Genomic DNA, 16725 nt, shown 5'->3' with positions numbered 1-16725 from the left:
TTTTACATGGCAGTTGTTGCCACCCAATGTGATTGATGTCTGCATTCCATTCCCATCAACAATTAAAAAATTATTTTTTATTATTTTTAATTTTTTTATAAAATGGAAATATTGACAAAACCATAGGATAAGAAGAGGGACACTACTCCACACAATTCCCATCACCAGAATGCCATATCCAGTCGTCTCCCTTGATAGTTCCCCTAGTCTTTATCCCTCTGGGAGTATGGACCCAGGATCATTATGGGGACAGAAGGCGGAAGGTCTGGCTTCTGTAATTGCTTCCCCACAGAACATGGGCATTGACAAGTCAATTCTTACTCCCAGCCTATCTCTCTCTTTCCCTAGTGGGGTAGGCAACTGGGGAGGTGGGGCTCTAGGACACATGGATGGAGGGTGAAGGTAGATGTTCAGCTTCAACTGGTGGTGGGGGGGTAGGATGGGACACAGACCTTTGGTGGTAGGAATGGTGTTAATATACACTCCTGTTAACTTATAGTCTCACAAATCACTATTCAATTTATATGAGGGAAAAAATGGATTGACTGTCTCAGACTTTTTGATGCATAGAGCATAGCTCTGAGTATATTATATGTTCCTTCAATTAAGACTTCAAAATGGCAGTCAGATTGAATTTTAACAGTGAGTATAAGTTGTTAATACATTTCTAATAATGACTTGTTCTTTGAAATATTGACTCTCCTAAAAGCTTAGACCAGGGAGAACAGAATCAACTGGAGGCATTACTTTATAAGATACAGATATATGTAAACAGCATGAAAGAATATAAATTATGCTACATCAACAATTTAAGTCTTTCCTCTACCGTTTTCCTCATAATGCCCTTTTAATCCCCACTAACATTAGATTCGTTGGTTATGCTGCATTAGACCACAACTAGTACAAGTTTCACCTGTGTTTTCCTTTTTTTTTTTTTTTTTTTTTTTTGCCTCTAGGATTAACTTTGAGGCTCAATGCCTGCACTACAAATCCACTGCTCCTGGCAGCCATTTTCTTTTCTTTTTTTATTGGATAGAGCGGAGAGAAATTAAGCGAAAGGGAGAAAGATAGACACCTGCATACCTGCTTCACCACTCTGAAAAAATCCCTTTGCAAGCCAGGATCCTTGCTGGGCCCTTGCATTTTTGTACTATGTGCATTTAACCGGGTACATCACCACCCTGCCCCGTTTTCCTTCTCTTTTTCTATTTTTGTTCTTTTGTCTTCTCTTCTCCTTCTTCTTCTTCTTCTTCTTCTTCTTCTTCTTCTTCTTCTTCTTCTTCTTCTTCTTCTTCTTCTTCTTCTTCTTCTTTTCCTTCCTTTCTTTCTTTCTTTCTTTCTTTCTTTTTTTCTTTCTTTCTTTCTTTCTTTCTTTCTTTCTTTCTTTCTTTCTTTCTTTCTTTCTTTCTGTTCCCTTTCCCTCTCCTCCTTCTCCTTCTTTAACAGAACACTGCTCAACTCTGGCTTATTGTGGTGCTAGGGATTGAACCAGGGACTTCAGAGCCCCAAGCATGAGAGTTTTTTGCATAACCATCATGCTTTCCTCCCAGCCCATTTGCCTTCTTTCTGTTAAACTAATACTCATTGTGTATTTGTGTGCATGCACGTGTGTGCTTTAAATTTTGTTTTAACTGTCATTGTTTAGGGCTATGGGCCCTTTTACAATCATTTTATTATGTTTTAACATGTAGGATAGAGATAGAGAGAAATTAATAGGGAAGAGGGAGTTATAAAGGGAGAGAGAGAGATAAACCAAGAGACACCTGCAACACTGCTTCACCACTTATGAAGCTTCTTCCCTGCAGGGGAGACCTAGGATTAAATCATTTTAATTTTTTTAGTAATGAAGTTGATGAACCTTCCTTTTTGATGTCCTTTAGAATCCTCTCATACTGAGTATACTCAACAGACTTACTTAGTGTAGTTATTATAAGACTCAATTAGAAATCCAGTTTGTGATTGAAATAATGGTACAGACTCTGGTTATAATGCTAGAATTCAGGTGCCCTTCTGTCAGGGTACTGGATTTTATATTATTTATTTAATTATATCTTTTAAAATATTTATTTACTACTTTTGGTGACACTGGGTTCTCACACATGCAGAATTTCACCACTTCCAAGCTTTTTTTCCCTCATTCTTTTTATTTTAGAAAGAGAAAGAAAGACACCACAGTACTGAGAGACAGAAATACAGACAGTAGCACCAGAGAATTTCCTAGTGTCATGGCACTTCCATGTATCCTGGTTCAAATCTGAGTCACTATCTTCTGACCCTAGGCTATAAGATTTTAAATAGTTACAAAGAACAAAAAGTCTTTTCGCACCCAAACAACTATAGGTATATGCTTTTCCCCCCTACTATTACTAAGCAAAACAGTTTGATTTTCTTCCTTTTTCTTCCTTTTTTTTTTTTTTTTTTTTTTTGCCTCCAGGGTCATCACTGGGGCTCAGTGTCTACACCACAAATCCACTGCTCCTGGAAGCCATTTTTCCCCACTTTTGTTGCTGTTGTTGTTGTTGTTGGATAGGACAGAGAGAAGTTGAGAGAAGCGGGGAAGACAGAGGGGGAGAGAAAGATAGACACTTGCAGACTTGCTTTAGTGCTTATGAAACAACCCCCTGTCAGGTAGAGAACTGTGGGGCTTGAACCGGGATCCTTAACGCCGGTCCTTGCACTTCATGCCAGGAATGCATAACCCACTGCACTACTGCCCAGCTCCCAGTTTGGTTTTCTATAACCACATCAAGTATATTGCTTAAATTTTCTGATATTGTCCTGGATTGATGGAGGGGCATAAAATGTGAAAAATCTATATTCTCACTTGAACTTGGGAAAGTAGCCTGGTACTGTAATTCTAGAGTAAGTCTTGAATTATATTAATATTTTGTTAATTCTAGGTGAAAATGTGCTCGTATCTCTGTATGGAGCTGCTATAGATGTGAATATAAGGCTGGACAAGAACTCTTTGACCATTGAGAAAACCTATATATCTTTGGCTAGTCAGCGATCTCTAACTATTCACAACCGCAGCAACATCATTGCCCATTTCCAATGGAAAATTTTTGCTACACAGGAAGATGAAGACAGAGAAAAGCACAGGTTTGTGAGAAAAACCACATACATGTTGTAGTTTTAGGGAACACAAGATTCAGTTTTTATTATAAACAAAAATCAGAGTTTTGTAGTAATTTTTTAATTTATAAAATGTGTTGACAAGACCGTAGGATAAGAGAGGTGCAACTCCCACACAGTTCCCACCACCAGAACTCCATATCCAGTCCCCTCCCTTGATAGCTTTCCTATTCTTTATCTCTCTGGGAGCATGGACTTAGGATCATTATGGGGTGCAGAAGGTGGAAGGTCTGGCTTCTGTAATTGCTTCTCTGCTGAACATGGGCATTGGCAGGTCAATTCATACTCCCAGTCTGTCTCTCTTTCCCTAGTGGAATAGGAATCTGGGGAGGTGGGGCTCAAGGACACATTGGTGGGTTGTCTGCCCAGCGAAGTCAGGTTGGCATCATGATAGCATCTCAAACCTGGTGACTGTAAAAGAATTAAGATATAAAGCAGAACAAATTGTTGACTAATCATGAACCTAAAGGCTACAATATTGCAGATGAAGGTTTGGGGTCTATTTTAGGTATATTCCAAGGGGCCCATGACCCTACAAGTTTTTGCCTGAGCTTGACATCTAACATGCAGGTGACGTAAGTTATTGTCTGGGGAGATGATGTCATAGTTGGAAAAAGGACTAGAAAGCTGGATCAGGGAAGAGAGTAGCTCCCAAATATGGGAAAATGTACTTTTCCCATATTTGTAGTAATTTTTCATCAACTCCATTGACGGCACATGTTAATAACTTGTTACCAGTATGTGAGATGTTCACTTGGAACTATTTATAGAACTGTGACAGAGCTGTGTGGTATAGAAGTTGATTACCTGGTTTGAGCCCCTGGCTTCCCACCTGTAGGGAAGTTGCCTCACAAGCAGTGAAGCAGGTCTGCAGGTGTCTATCTTTCTCTCCCCCTCTCTGTCTTCCCCTCCTCTCTCCATTTCTCTCTGTTCTATCCAGTTACAGGAACAAAATGGGGGGAAAATGGCCTCAAGGAGCAGTGGATTCATAGTGCAGGCACTGAGCCCCAGTGATAACCCTGGAGGCAAAAAAAAGAATTAATTATCCCTAGTTCATCTTAACATGTTTATAATTTATGAATAACTAAGCTCCTAGTTTTTAAATACTGAATGTATCATTGTTCATTAGTCTTTCAAAATGAATCTATGTAAATGTTTTTCATAGCCCTAAGTGGATCAGATTTCATACATTTCCAAAAATTAAAAAAAAAAAAATCTTTTGTATTGGGATCAGCATGAATTTTCTAGATGAAAAAAAAAATTTCCAGAAAACATGAAGAATGAGAGAAAAAGACAAAGTTAGCAATAATGGTTTTTATGTTTTTGGTTTAAGTAGCATTGTTCAATTCTTACCAACCCTATAATTTAATAATGATTTCTTAGTATCTTTAATCTTTTGTGTTTTAAAAATATACTTCAGGCAGCAGAAAATGTTAATAAAATGGAAAACCAAACTGTTTTAACTAATCTCATCACTGTCAATTTTTTATTCTTTTCTGCTGAATCTATCCTTGCCTCTTTTAAACTGTTTTCACTTTTATATTCTTCACCCTCCCTGAATTAGCACCTTTACTGCTTTCATTGAAATTTATTTCAACCTTTTTTATTTGCCTCTCCATTTTCATTAAAGATTAACCCTGGGAAGCTTCAAAGCTTTGTTTAAAACCAAGTTAGCATGTAATAAAAATAAAAGCCTTAGGTCCATGGAAGCCAGGCAGAAATCCCCCAGTGTGCTGCCCCCTAATTGAATCAGAAGGAACTGTGACAATGACAGGGCACAGTAGACCAGAAGCTTTATCATTCAGACAATCAGTTTTAATCACTGGATTGCCACTGTGCCATCTTTAAAAAAGTAAGAAAAGAAAAACCCTTTCCTATCCCCAAACTTTATTTTGCTCGTGATATAGAAACACCAGTAGTTGAAAAGGAAAGAGAAAACTGGCCATTGCTCCCTTTTGTCCTGACTCCTCAGCTGATGTGAATAACAACTATCAGAGTGGACCAGGTTGTGTAAAGATAAAATTGACAGGTGGCCCAAATGAAACAAAACAAGTATTTCAATACCCTCTTCTGCAGCTATATCTCTGAAAGAGTATGATTACATACTGTAAAAGGCGAAACCAGCTTTAATTTCGATCTTGTGTATTTGGCTGTATAGAACAGATGGATTTCAAAACAGGAAATTAATTTCCATAGTGAAACTCAAGAAGTCAAACCAATTGCTTATAGAGATGCCAAAGTGTGAAGAATATAATTTCAACACATGTGGATGGGTATTATTTTTTCTTCTTCTACCTCCCGGTCCCATTTTACCTTCCCTGATACATATATCCTTACATCTCTGATATCCTTGACTTTTATTCTTCCTGTTCTCTTGAGTTACCTTTTTAAAATTTTTTAAATTTAAATTTTATTTATAAAAAGGAAACATTGACTAAACCATAGGATGAGAGGGGTAACAACTTTACACAATTCCCACCACCAGAACTCTGTATCCCATCCCCTCTCCTGATAGCTTTCCTATTCTTTAACCTTCTGGGAGTATGGACCCAAGGTCATTGTGGGATGCAGAAGGTCTGGCTTCTGTAATTGCTTCCCCCCGAACATGGACGTTGACAGGTTGATCCATACTCCCAGCCTGTCTCTCTCTTTCCCTAGTGGGCCAGGGCTCTGGGGAAGTGGACCTCCAGGACACATTGATGGGGTTGTCTGTCCAGGGAAGTCTGGTTGGCATCATGCTAGCATCTGGAACCTGGTGGTTGAAAATAGAGTTAACATACAAAGCCAAACAAATTGTTGAACAATCATGAATGTAAAGACAGGAATAGAGCAGATGAAGAGTTGGGGGTCCTCCATTTTGTAGATAGCTAGTAGGCATATTTTAATTATATTCCAAAGGGCCTGTAGCTATACTAGTGTTTTTTATTTGTTTGTTTGTTTGTTGCCTGAGCCTTAAATCTGATTTATGCAGGTGGATCCTAATTATTGTCTGGGGAGGTGATGTCATGGCTGGCAGAAGGACCAGAAAGCTGGATCAGGGAAGAGAGTAACTCCCTAATATGGGAAAGGGGTATAAATATTGTTGACTGTAAACCCCATCGATTTTATGTGATCTGGGGCCCATATTCAGCTTAGGAGCCTATGTGATGTTTGCATCCCTGTAGATCTGAGCTCACATTCTGTGGTCATAAGTAGGAACCTAAGTAGGAACAAGCTGCCCCAATATCAGGACCCATCTCCCTCGGATGTAGCATAGAGTATATTGTCCATCCTCCCTTCAGAGGATGGAACATTCTCTATCACTGTTGATCCAAGTTGAGGGCAAGGTCCTATGGGGGCCCACAAAGGGCTCTATTGTGTTGTTCCTGATAGGAATGACCAGTAACAATGGAGAGAGGGATTTATTCAAAGTCTAGGTCCATCATGTCTGTTTGGGAATCTCAGAACTCCCCGAATAGGGCTTTGTTGTTTTCGACGGGTTATGTTGTTTTCGCTGGGCTGGCTTCACGGGCGGGTAACAGATGACCAGGGACTCATGGTTGAGCTGTAGGCAGTATCTCTTTATTCATGCAGGACGCAGCCGAGCTAAGCTAAACTCTAGATAAAGTACTGTAAAACTTACAATGTTGTCTTTATATATACTTGCCAAGTAAGGTGGAAACAGGATGTGACATAGAGAGGGTGGAGAGAAAAGTGACTGGTGAAAATCAGAGTGTGACAAAGAGGGGGCAGATTAGGCGAGAATCCTATCACTGAACCACAAATGCCCTGGAGGGAGGGTGGAACTTGTTAACAGTGGTTATGTAAATAGAATGAAGTGGTTATGTAAATAGAATAGTGTTAAGCAGGGGGGATTTAAACCAAATGAAACAGAAGGGGTCTCATGCATACCAACAGGGCTTCAGCTCCTTTTTTTTTTCCCCACTAACTCCCTTTGTTCTTTCTAGCAAATTTACTCTAGCAATTTCCTTGGTGGCAAGGGAACAGTATAAAATAATTTTCATCACCATGACTAGAAATCCATTTTTAACTTCTAGGAGCATACCCCTCCTCTAAATGATGAACTTGACATGTGACTTCAATTGGTAAAATAGGAATATCTGAATTTTTACTTTAGATAACATATAGTAACATAACTCACGTTTCTTCAAACTGGATTGCTTAATGAAAGAATCTGTTGAATGTTCTTTTTTACCCCCCCTCCCATTCTCTCTGCCTCCTTTCTAAGGATAGACATCTGAGGTAAGAGGGAAAATGAATTTAGAAGTATAATAGGCCAATTCTGCTGTTTAATCTCTTATGTGACTTGGAGATCTCACCTCTCTCATCCCTCTTGTTTCTTGATATGGTTTCAAGCATGCCACAGATTCATATCATTAGCCATGTATTCTTGTCCAGGATATTACTAGCCATGCAATATCCAGTTTCTTGAAAACAAAGCCAATGGAGAGATACTTTACTAAATATTTGTTCATTCCTGTCTCTGGATAGCTGCCCCTCTGTAAGTGATGGTGCTCTTGTTATGGGTGTAAGTCACCTCTTTCTCCACATTACCAATCATCAGGTTGTGTCTCAGATATCATTGGTAGCAGATAAAATATAATATTCTTAGGGAGCATGATTATAAAGACAGGTTCACTTAACCCTGAGAAGAAGCACTGAGATCTTTAGCTAATGGGATAATTCCTCTCCTGAATAACCCAGCAAAGCTAGTATAGGTATCCCTGGAATTGTTCCTTTTGTGTTTGACTCTCCTACTCACAATAGTGAACAACCTCACCTTTTACTTTCCTTCTTTAGAAGTCTCTATAGGTGACAACAACAACAACAACAAAATAGAGGCAGAGGAGCCAGTAGATTGCTCACCAGTAGAGCATATGCCTTACCATGAACAGGTCCTGGTTTGAGCCCTAGCACCACATGGGAAGATTCCAGATGACACTGGAGAAGCTCTATGGATGGCAGAGTGGTGCTGTGGCATCTCTACTCTCTGTCCATCTTGCTCTCTCTTTCCCCTTCTCCCTTTATTTCTGTTTTTTTTTTTTTCTAAATTGCCTTCCAGGCAATTGAATCACCAGGGCTCCATGAGTTCACTCTTCCCATCAGTCTTTTTTCTTTTTCTCTTTTTTTTCTTTTCTTTTTTACATCTGCCCAATAGAGACAGAGAGAAATTGAGAAAGGTAGAGGAGGTAGAGAAAGAGTGAGAGACACCTGTAGGCTGCTTCACCACTAGTAAAGTTTGCCCCATTTAGGTGGGGACTCAGGGCTTGAACCTGAGTCCTTACACATGGTAATGTATACACTCTACCAGGTGTGTCCCTGCACAGCCACTCTTTTTCTCCCTTTCTGAGTAAAGAAAATAAAAATGTCACTCTCTTAAGAGAAATTATTTACTTTAAACTTCTTTTCCATTTTTCAATTATTTTAAAGCTGATGCAGGAACCTTTAAAATTTACCTTTTGGGCCTCTTTCTTGATTTTTTTCTGGGGCTTGGAGAGAAATAAATATTTTCAGAAACAGAAGCTAGATGTATTACTCCTTACTTCTCTACCTTGTCTTAAGGGATATTCTACAAGGTTCTTTCATACTCATTCTCATCACAGCTTATGAACTCAGTATGAACTCTTGAGCATTCTGTTTAATCAAGGTCATGGTTATTGTCTTAATAGCACTTGTCACTAATTCTAGATTTGCTCACACAAGAACTTCAAGAATCCTCACTGGAGCCCCCATTAAGCAATTAGTATGGTTTTGTCTCACAAGATTCAGGTGTAGGCAGTGATACATCTTTGATCAGTTTTTTTTAATATTTATTTTATTTATTTATTCCCTTTTGTTGCCCTTGTTGTTTTATTGTTGTAGTTGTTGTTGGATAGGACAGAGAGAAATGGAGAGAGGAGGGGAAGACAGAGAGGAGGAGTGAAAGATAGACACCTGCAGACCTGCTTCACCGCCTGTGAAGCGACTCCCCTGTAGGTGGGGAGCCAGGGTTCGAACCGGGATCCTTATGCCAGTCCTTGTGCTTTGCGCCACCTGCGCTTAACCCGCTGCGCTACAGCCCGACTCCCCCTTTGATCAGTTTTAATTGAGCTTTGAGTCTACCACCTGGTTAATAATACCACCTGGTGCTATGGGGGCCCATCTCTACCCTAGGGTCATTCATGCAAGAATCTGAAGACTTAGTGGTACTTGCTAAACAGAAATAAGACCTCTAGTCCTCAGTTTATAACAGTCATCACAGAGTTGCTTAGTGTGCAGGTCATGTTCCATTTGAATGTGGATAGCTCCATTCTTTCCAAAGTGTAGGCATGAGGGTATTTTCCTCAATGTGACCCTTAGTTTTTACTTTCATAGCAGTTTCTATCCTTTGAGAGTATTGCAAAGATGCTGAATGCAGGTCTCTAACATCTGAAGAAAAAAAAAGAGTGTTTGTTCAGTGCTACTGCCTTCAATATTGACTATAGTATGTAAGTTGTACTTGATGCCTGAGGTGATGGGTACTACTGGCCACCAGGCCATTTGTAAATAGGTTAAATCCACAGGTTTACTGAGAAAAAAGGCTAGTATAATTTGTAAAACAGACCCACCTCTTAGAGCAAGAGAACGTAAATCAATAGAAGAAGCTGCCAAGTAGTGGATTGGGGTATATATATAGAAGCCCTTTTGGAATCATTCCAGTCCAAGATGTTCCCTTTTCCTTTCTTAGATCCTAAGTGTGGCTCCAATTCTCTTATCAGAGAACAAAGAGGAAGATATTACAAATTTTACTGATATAAGAGTCTCAACAGCCTGGGAGAAGAGCAGCATTTAGGGCTGTTTAATTTCTTTTTGTTTTTCAAGAGCACCTGAGCAGACTCTCAAGCTGTTTTTCTCTCTCCCTCTCTTTCTTTTTTATTATCTTTATTTATTGGATAGAAACAGCCAGAAATCAAGAGGAGAGGGAAAGATAACGAGGAAAAGAGATAGACACCTGTAGCCCTGCTTCACCACTCGTGAAGCTTTCCCCCTGGAGGTGAGGACCAGGGGCTTGAACCCTGGTCCTTGAGCACTGTAATGTGTGAAACTTAACCAGGCGAGCCACCACCCAGTCAGCCTCTTTTTCTCTCCCTCCCCCTCCTTTCCCTCCCTTCCTTCCTTCCTTCCTTCCTTCCTTCCTTCCTTCCTTCCTTCCTTCCCCCCTGTTGAAAGGGATAAATTGAGCTATCTTCTGACCCAGTGTTTAGGAGTTTTGTTTTGTTCTCTTTGTCTTCTGGTGCAACCCATGGAGCATTACCATCCTTTTTTCACACAGGTATTTAATTCCCCATCCCGCTCCTATCAACTCCCTTAAGTAAAATGCAGTACTTACAGATATTTGCTAAATCAGTCCTTCAATCTCATATCAAATTTATCTACTTTTTTTGTATTATTGATGGCACTTTGATGAATATTTTAGTAGCTGTGTCTATTTTTTTCCCCCAGAGCAATGCACAGCTCTGGCTTATGGTGGTACTGTATTGATCCTGGGACCTTTGGTGTCTCAGGTGTGAAAGTTTTTTTTTGCAAAAACATACTATTTCCTCAGACCAATAGCTGTATCTTTGTTTATATCTGTGGTTGTCCTGGCAGGAGATAAAACCCAAGTCTTCTGGGGTCAGGGTGTTGGTACACCTGATTGAGCACAAACATTACAGTGCACAAGGACCCAAGTTCGAGCTCCCTGTCTCTACCTGTAGCGGGGAAGCAAGTCTGCAGGTATCTCTCCTTCTCTCCCTCCCTTCCCTTTCAATTTCTCTCTGTTCTGTCAAATAATAAAACAAATTAAATATTTAAAAGAAAAATCTCAGTCTTCAAAGTACTGATAACAGGAGTAATGTAAGCATAGCTTCAGTGAGGGCAGTGAGAAGTTGGAAAAGGCTGCTTTTCTGACTCACTCTGGTGAATAATAAAAGGTAGATAGAAAGAGAAGATACTACTAGATGCCATTTAAGCATTTTATAAGCTTGACAGTTTGGTAATTGCCTATGGTTGATACAGGGAGATAACTGGTATTTATTAATTACTTGCTTTGTCCCAGGAACTAAACCAGATTCTTGATCATATCTTCATGATCACATCTTCATGATGGAAGAGCTCCTATTGTTTCTGTTTCATAGATGAAGGAACTGAAGCATATAGTAAATAGGTAACTGCATAGTCACAGAACTAGTAAGCAGATAAGGGAATCATGCTAACTCTGGATTCTGTTCTCTAGGTAACTAACTCTCAATTTCTCTCTCATATCCAATAAAATGGGAAAAAATGACTGCCAGGAGCAGTGGATTCATAGTGAGCCCCAGTGATAACCTTGGAGACAAAAAAAGGAAAAAAAAATTAAAGCTAAGCAAGTCTGAAAGAAACAAGTATGTCTTTGAAGTATAAGACACAGGTTGCTATTTAATAAAGCAACCTGGAAAACACAATTACTTATAAGAAAATATTTGTCTAAATATACATAAAGGCTAAAGAGTAAACAGACATTGTGGAGAACAAAAAACCTGGGACAGTATCTTGAAGGATGTGACTAAAGATGAACACACTGAGGCTACTGAGAACTTATAATACAGAGTCACGCAACTAGTATACTATAGACTCAGGGCAAGGCTAAATTGTATCAAAGTAAAGGTGAGACCATTTCCAGGAGGATGAACTAGAGGAGATTCATTTATAAAGATCTTCATGTAATCCAGAGTAAATCTTAACAATCCCTGTATTTTCTTTAGGGTCTGTGATGATCTGCTCAAAGAGGAGAAGTATGAGACTGATGAATTTCTTGAAGAGTGCATTACTGATCCTGCACTCCGACAACATCTTTCCATTCTCTCCCGTACCTTTGAGAATCGGAGAAGGCTGGTTCAGGGAGACAGCATGCTCTTCTTGAACAGTGTTTTCACTATCGAACCCCTGGTGAGCACATAAATAAAATTAGACCAAATAGTAAGCATAAGTGGGATAACAGGGCTTATTTTTATGTGAGTTCTCAACATGGGACTGATACAGAAAATTTTGAGTGTCCTGTTACCATCTGAAGAAGGTCATCATCACTATATGATGTGTGTGAAAGTTAAAGATAGTAATGTTCCTTGTCACACTGATATACTTTTTGTGTATCAGTCACTATATTAAACACTTAACTTCTTGGTCTATTTCATTTGTGTGTTTTTTTTTTTTTAATTTTTATTTACCAGAGCACTGCTCAGCTCTGGTTTATGGTGGTGTAGAGGATTAAACCTGGGACTTCAGAGCCTCAGGCATGAGAATCTCCTTGCATAACCACTATGCTGTCTACCCCTACCCTTGTATGCACTCCTTTAAAACATCCTATGAGGTGTTTGATAACCTCCTTCACCTGCACTCACCAGATATATGGGAAAGCCAGAAAGAACTGTCTCTGGACACTGTCACATGATTTCTAGAGGGCAGCATCACTCTAGTTGAGAACTACTTTGTCCTTCATTCTCTTAATAAATATCTATTGCTTGCAAGTTCTGTACTAGACGCTCTCTGTGGTTCAGAAATCAATGAACAAAGCACATACATTCCTCAGTCTCACTATCTATCTAGTGAGAGCTCAGCCAGAAGCAAAGCTTGAGTCTTTCTGATTCTAGAGAACAAATCTTTACCACTCTGCACTACTGCCTCCAAATGACAGTGATCAGAATCTTCTGTGTTTGCTCATGCCTGGGCCTTGTGCATTACTGCACATTCAGCAGAGAATGTAAGAATATCTTGCTATGTAAAAATAAAGAAAGCATCAGAAATTGAGAAAGCTAGTTAGGTCACTACCATTCAAACACATTGAAGAGATAATATAACCAACCATATAGCACAAAGTAATGTGGGAAATGACACTGGCTCAGTTATGCCTGTTTTTCACATGCTTACATTTCCAAATTATTAAAGGATACAATATAGAAAACTGATTCTATGGTTTAATAAGTATAACAGATATGGGGCTCAAAATTTTTTGAAAGGTTTCTTTGCTGTGAGGTTTCTATGTCTTCATTAAACTAGTGTGCAGTGTAAATCTCCACTCAGGAACCTACCCCTGGGACGCTCTTTGGAATTAATGTTTTGTGACACCTGCTATGTATATTACTTGGGGAAGACACTTATCACACTAGTTCAAAGACTGAACTGATTGTCACAGGTTAAGAAACTGTCTTCTTGAAAGCAGAGCTTTGAATTGAGAACTTTTGAAGAACAGAGGTGAATATGCATATAGCAAAACTCATCCAAGCTTCATGGACAAATCAGTTTGCTTGAAGTAAAAGGGTTTACATAGGAAAATAAGGTTGAATATAGTTTGAGACTGAATTTTCTTTCTTTCTTTCTTTCTTTCCTTTTCTTTTTTTCTTTTTTCATTTCTTTCTTTTTTTTTTTTTTTTGCCTCCAGGGTTATCACTGGGGCTTGGTGCCTACACTATATATCCACTGCTTCAGGAGGCTATTTTTTTCCCCTTTTGTTGCCCTTATTGTTTATCGTTGTTGTTCTTGTTGTTGTTATTGCTGTATTTGTTGTTGAATAGGACAGAGAGAAATGGAGAGAGGAGGGGGAGACAGGGCGGGGGGAGAGAAAGACACCTGCTTCACCTCTTGTGAAGCGACCCCTCTGCAGATGGGGAGCTGAGGACTCAAACCGGGATCCTTGCACCAATCCTTGTGCTTTATGCCATGTGTGCTTAACCCCCTGTGCTACCACCCAGCCCCCAGACTGACTTTTCTATCCTGCCAGACTTTCCGGGACTGAAATAAGCAAAAGGTCTTAATATATGTTGGATCCCATGTGGAACAAATTAAATAAAGATGAACATACAGTGTTAAAGAAACAGAATGGGTTCTAATAGTAAAAATGTTAGATCCAAAAATGTTGAAATATCAGTTGAAACTCAGCTAGTGACTGAACTGGATGGAGGTAACTGGAGCAACTGATCATGGCAATATTTGACAGGCTGGTAAAAGCCCAGAATGGAATAGTCCAAAGCCTTCCTGCTCATTCTGGGATACCCAGACTGATAACTACTGGTATGTTTCTCATTACCTGCTATGAGTAGGTGACTCTGGGATAGAACATTGATAATCATAAAGGAGAACCACAAATAAGTTCCATATATTTTCAGTGTGGAATTAGAAAGGCTAGGACTGCTTCAGATTTTCTTATTTTCATAAGCCTTCCAAAAGCCCAAAGGAGATCTCTATATATAAATTTTAATTATTTATTTTAATGAGAGAAAGAGACATCAGAGCACTGCTTAGCTCCAGCTTATGGTGGCACTGGGGATTGAACCTAGGAACTCAGAACCTCAGGCATGATAGTCTTCTGCATAACCATTGCCCCAGTTCAATACAATTATTTAAAAGTTTTAGATAGGGACTCAGTTGGACATTCTTAACATGGGGCATTCTTACCATTAGGACAAGAAATTTTTTCTTTAAATAGTGATACAGAGAAACAGTTCCTTTAAAAAAATAAGATGAATGAGGACAACAAAAGGGAATAAATAAATAAATAAATGTAAAATTAAAAAAAATTAAGATGAATGTTGTTTGTGTTAGATGAAAAAAGATGCTGAAATAAGGGGATAAGAGTCACTTAGTAGATATCATAAGTGAACTTTATGATATCTACAGTGATTTTGTCTTTTCTGTAATGTTTCAGGCATTCTTCTTATAAGAGTATTTGGTAACTAGCATTTGACAGATTTTACGAAAAGTAAATAAAGGCATAGCACATTCTTAGTGTTTTCCTAAAGTTCTTCTGGTTAAAATGGAAGAACTAAGTGCTAATTATAGTGAATTATTTACTGATGTGAGATCTCTTTCATTTTCCCTACTTAAAGTTCCTGGTAGTCTTAGAGAAATACAGTTCTTGTATATGAGAGTAATGTAATCTTACTTTGTAAATTACTTTTGAAAGTATGTGATGGGAAAATTCAACTTCTTGACCTAAAGTTGAACTGCGGTGTTTATCACTGTTCAATGTTTTGGTTTTCCACTACAGACAAATAAATACTACATTAGATTTATATTAGAGATTTTGGAAAGGATCATAGAAGAAATGGGATATGAACTGAGTATTGAAGGAAGTTTAAGGTTTAATTAAGTTGAAAGAAGAAGACTGTTTTAGTTGCAGACACTACAATAAATAAAAACATAGAAATGGAACACTGTGGGCTCATGCCATATTAAATAACAATGAAATTATCTTTTTCTGGGCTAGACAGTCATAAAAATATAAGAAGTAAGATTGAGGAGAGTAGAAGCAATCTAGGAGACCTTGTCAACTTATGCTTTAGCCTCTAGGCTATTGTTTCCCTTGGTACATTCTTGTAAACCCTGGATCAGAGGGGTGGTAATCCGTGTTTCTTGGTGGAAAAGTGGTTTTTTTTTTAGTCACATTGTTTTGGGAAACACTGTCCCAAGAGAAGGCGATTCTTCCAAGTAGTAGTGTATAAGCAATATTTCCCCCATGACCCCTTCTTTCCCCAAGGGTATCCAAGACTCACTGCAATATTCAGAGCAGAAACGTGGTATGTTTGGAGTGTTTTAGAAAGATAATCCTGGTAGCACACTTAGGTCAAATTAGAGGAAGGTAGATTTGGAAGTGAAGGGAAGACAGAGGAAATGTGGTAGTACAGAAAATCACAGGGAAAGAGAATGTCTGCAGGCAAACTCAGGGTGATGTATGAGAAAGAAAGTGACTTAAAACAGCCTGGTGATCAGAAGCTGAAGGTAGGGCAGATGTGAACATTGTTCAGAAGAAAGACATTGAAGTGTTTATGATTAACTTGTCGTTAAGGTTGAGACATGTCTTATCAGATTATAGCTAGAGTGAGTAGGAGGAGGAGGATGTCTTCAATAGAAATTAGCAAGTTAGAAGTTTTGGGTTTAACTCCTGACTTCGCCAATAGCTAATGTGACATTAAACCATTTGATCTTCCTTGACTTTTGCTGATTTGTGTTAAAATAAGGCTATTAGGATAGGACACTTTGATACTTTCCTATTGGAAAGTTAAAATTCTCAAATTGGGGAGCTGACTTTTCAGGTCAAAACATGCCTTACATTCATCTGTGACCAAGGCCTACGCATTGTGCCAATAAGTGGATGGATTGGTAAAGGGCAGAATGGTATAAGAAATGAAACTGATTAATGATGATGGGTTTGATTCTGAATATGTTGACTTTGAGATGACAGCCTTTTAAGAATGCAGTACTAAATTTGTAATGGAGGTATCAGAATTGAAGACAAAATTTGCGAGTATCCTATAGAGGTATTATTAAAGGTATAAAAAGCCTTCAATGAATGGAAGTTCTAAAGGCACAGCAGAGAAAGACACTTGCAAAGGGCCCAAGACAGCTTAGAAGGGCTTAGACATCCTTCATAGAGGAGAACCTGTGAATTCACAAAGGAAGACTATATGGGAAACCAATCAACTGAGAGTTTATCAGACTTACGTACCTTTCTACCTTCTATGCCTGGTTCATCTTCATTTACTACTGAAGGTGTCTTCTGAATCTTCATGAATTGTATCAGTTATGCCAAATGGCCATTATTTAATTTCTGACAATTAG

The 16725-nt window shown here is 38.8% G+C and overlaps 1 protein-coding gene across 1 annotated transcript in view; it reads left to right on the top strand.

Moving 5' to 3' along the window:
* Positions 1–16725, top strand: part of HYDIN (HYDIN axonemal central pair apparatus protein) — a 477232-nt gene that overhangs the window by 114736 nt on the left and 345771 nt on the right. Inside the window, exons 8-9 of the mRNA XM_060172033.1 lie at positions 2901–3102; positions 11877–12060. Coding sequence (XP_060028016.1) covers positions 2901–3102; positions 11877–12060 — 386 coding nt within the window. The remainder of the gene's footprint in view (positions 1–2900; positions 3103–11876; positions 12061–16725) is intronic.

The sequence above is a fragment of the Erinaceus europaeus genome, chromosome 2 (genome assembly GCF_950295315.1).
Source record: "Erinaceus europaeus chromosome 2, mEriEur2.1, whole genome shotgun sequence".
Classification (NCBI taxonomy): Eukaryota; Metazoa; Chordata; class Mammalia; order Eulipotyphla; family Erinaceidae; genus Erinaceus; species Erinaceus europaeus.
Note: the sequence above shows the minus strand (reverse complement) of the source record. Positions and strands in the feature narration are given on the sequence as shown.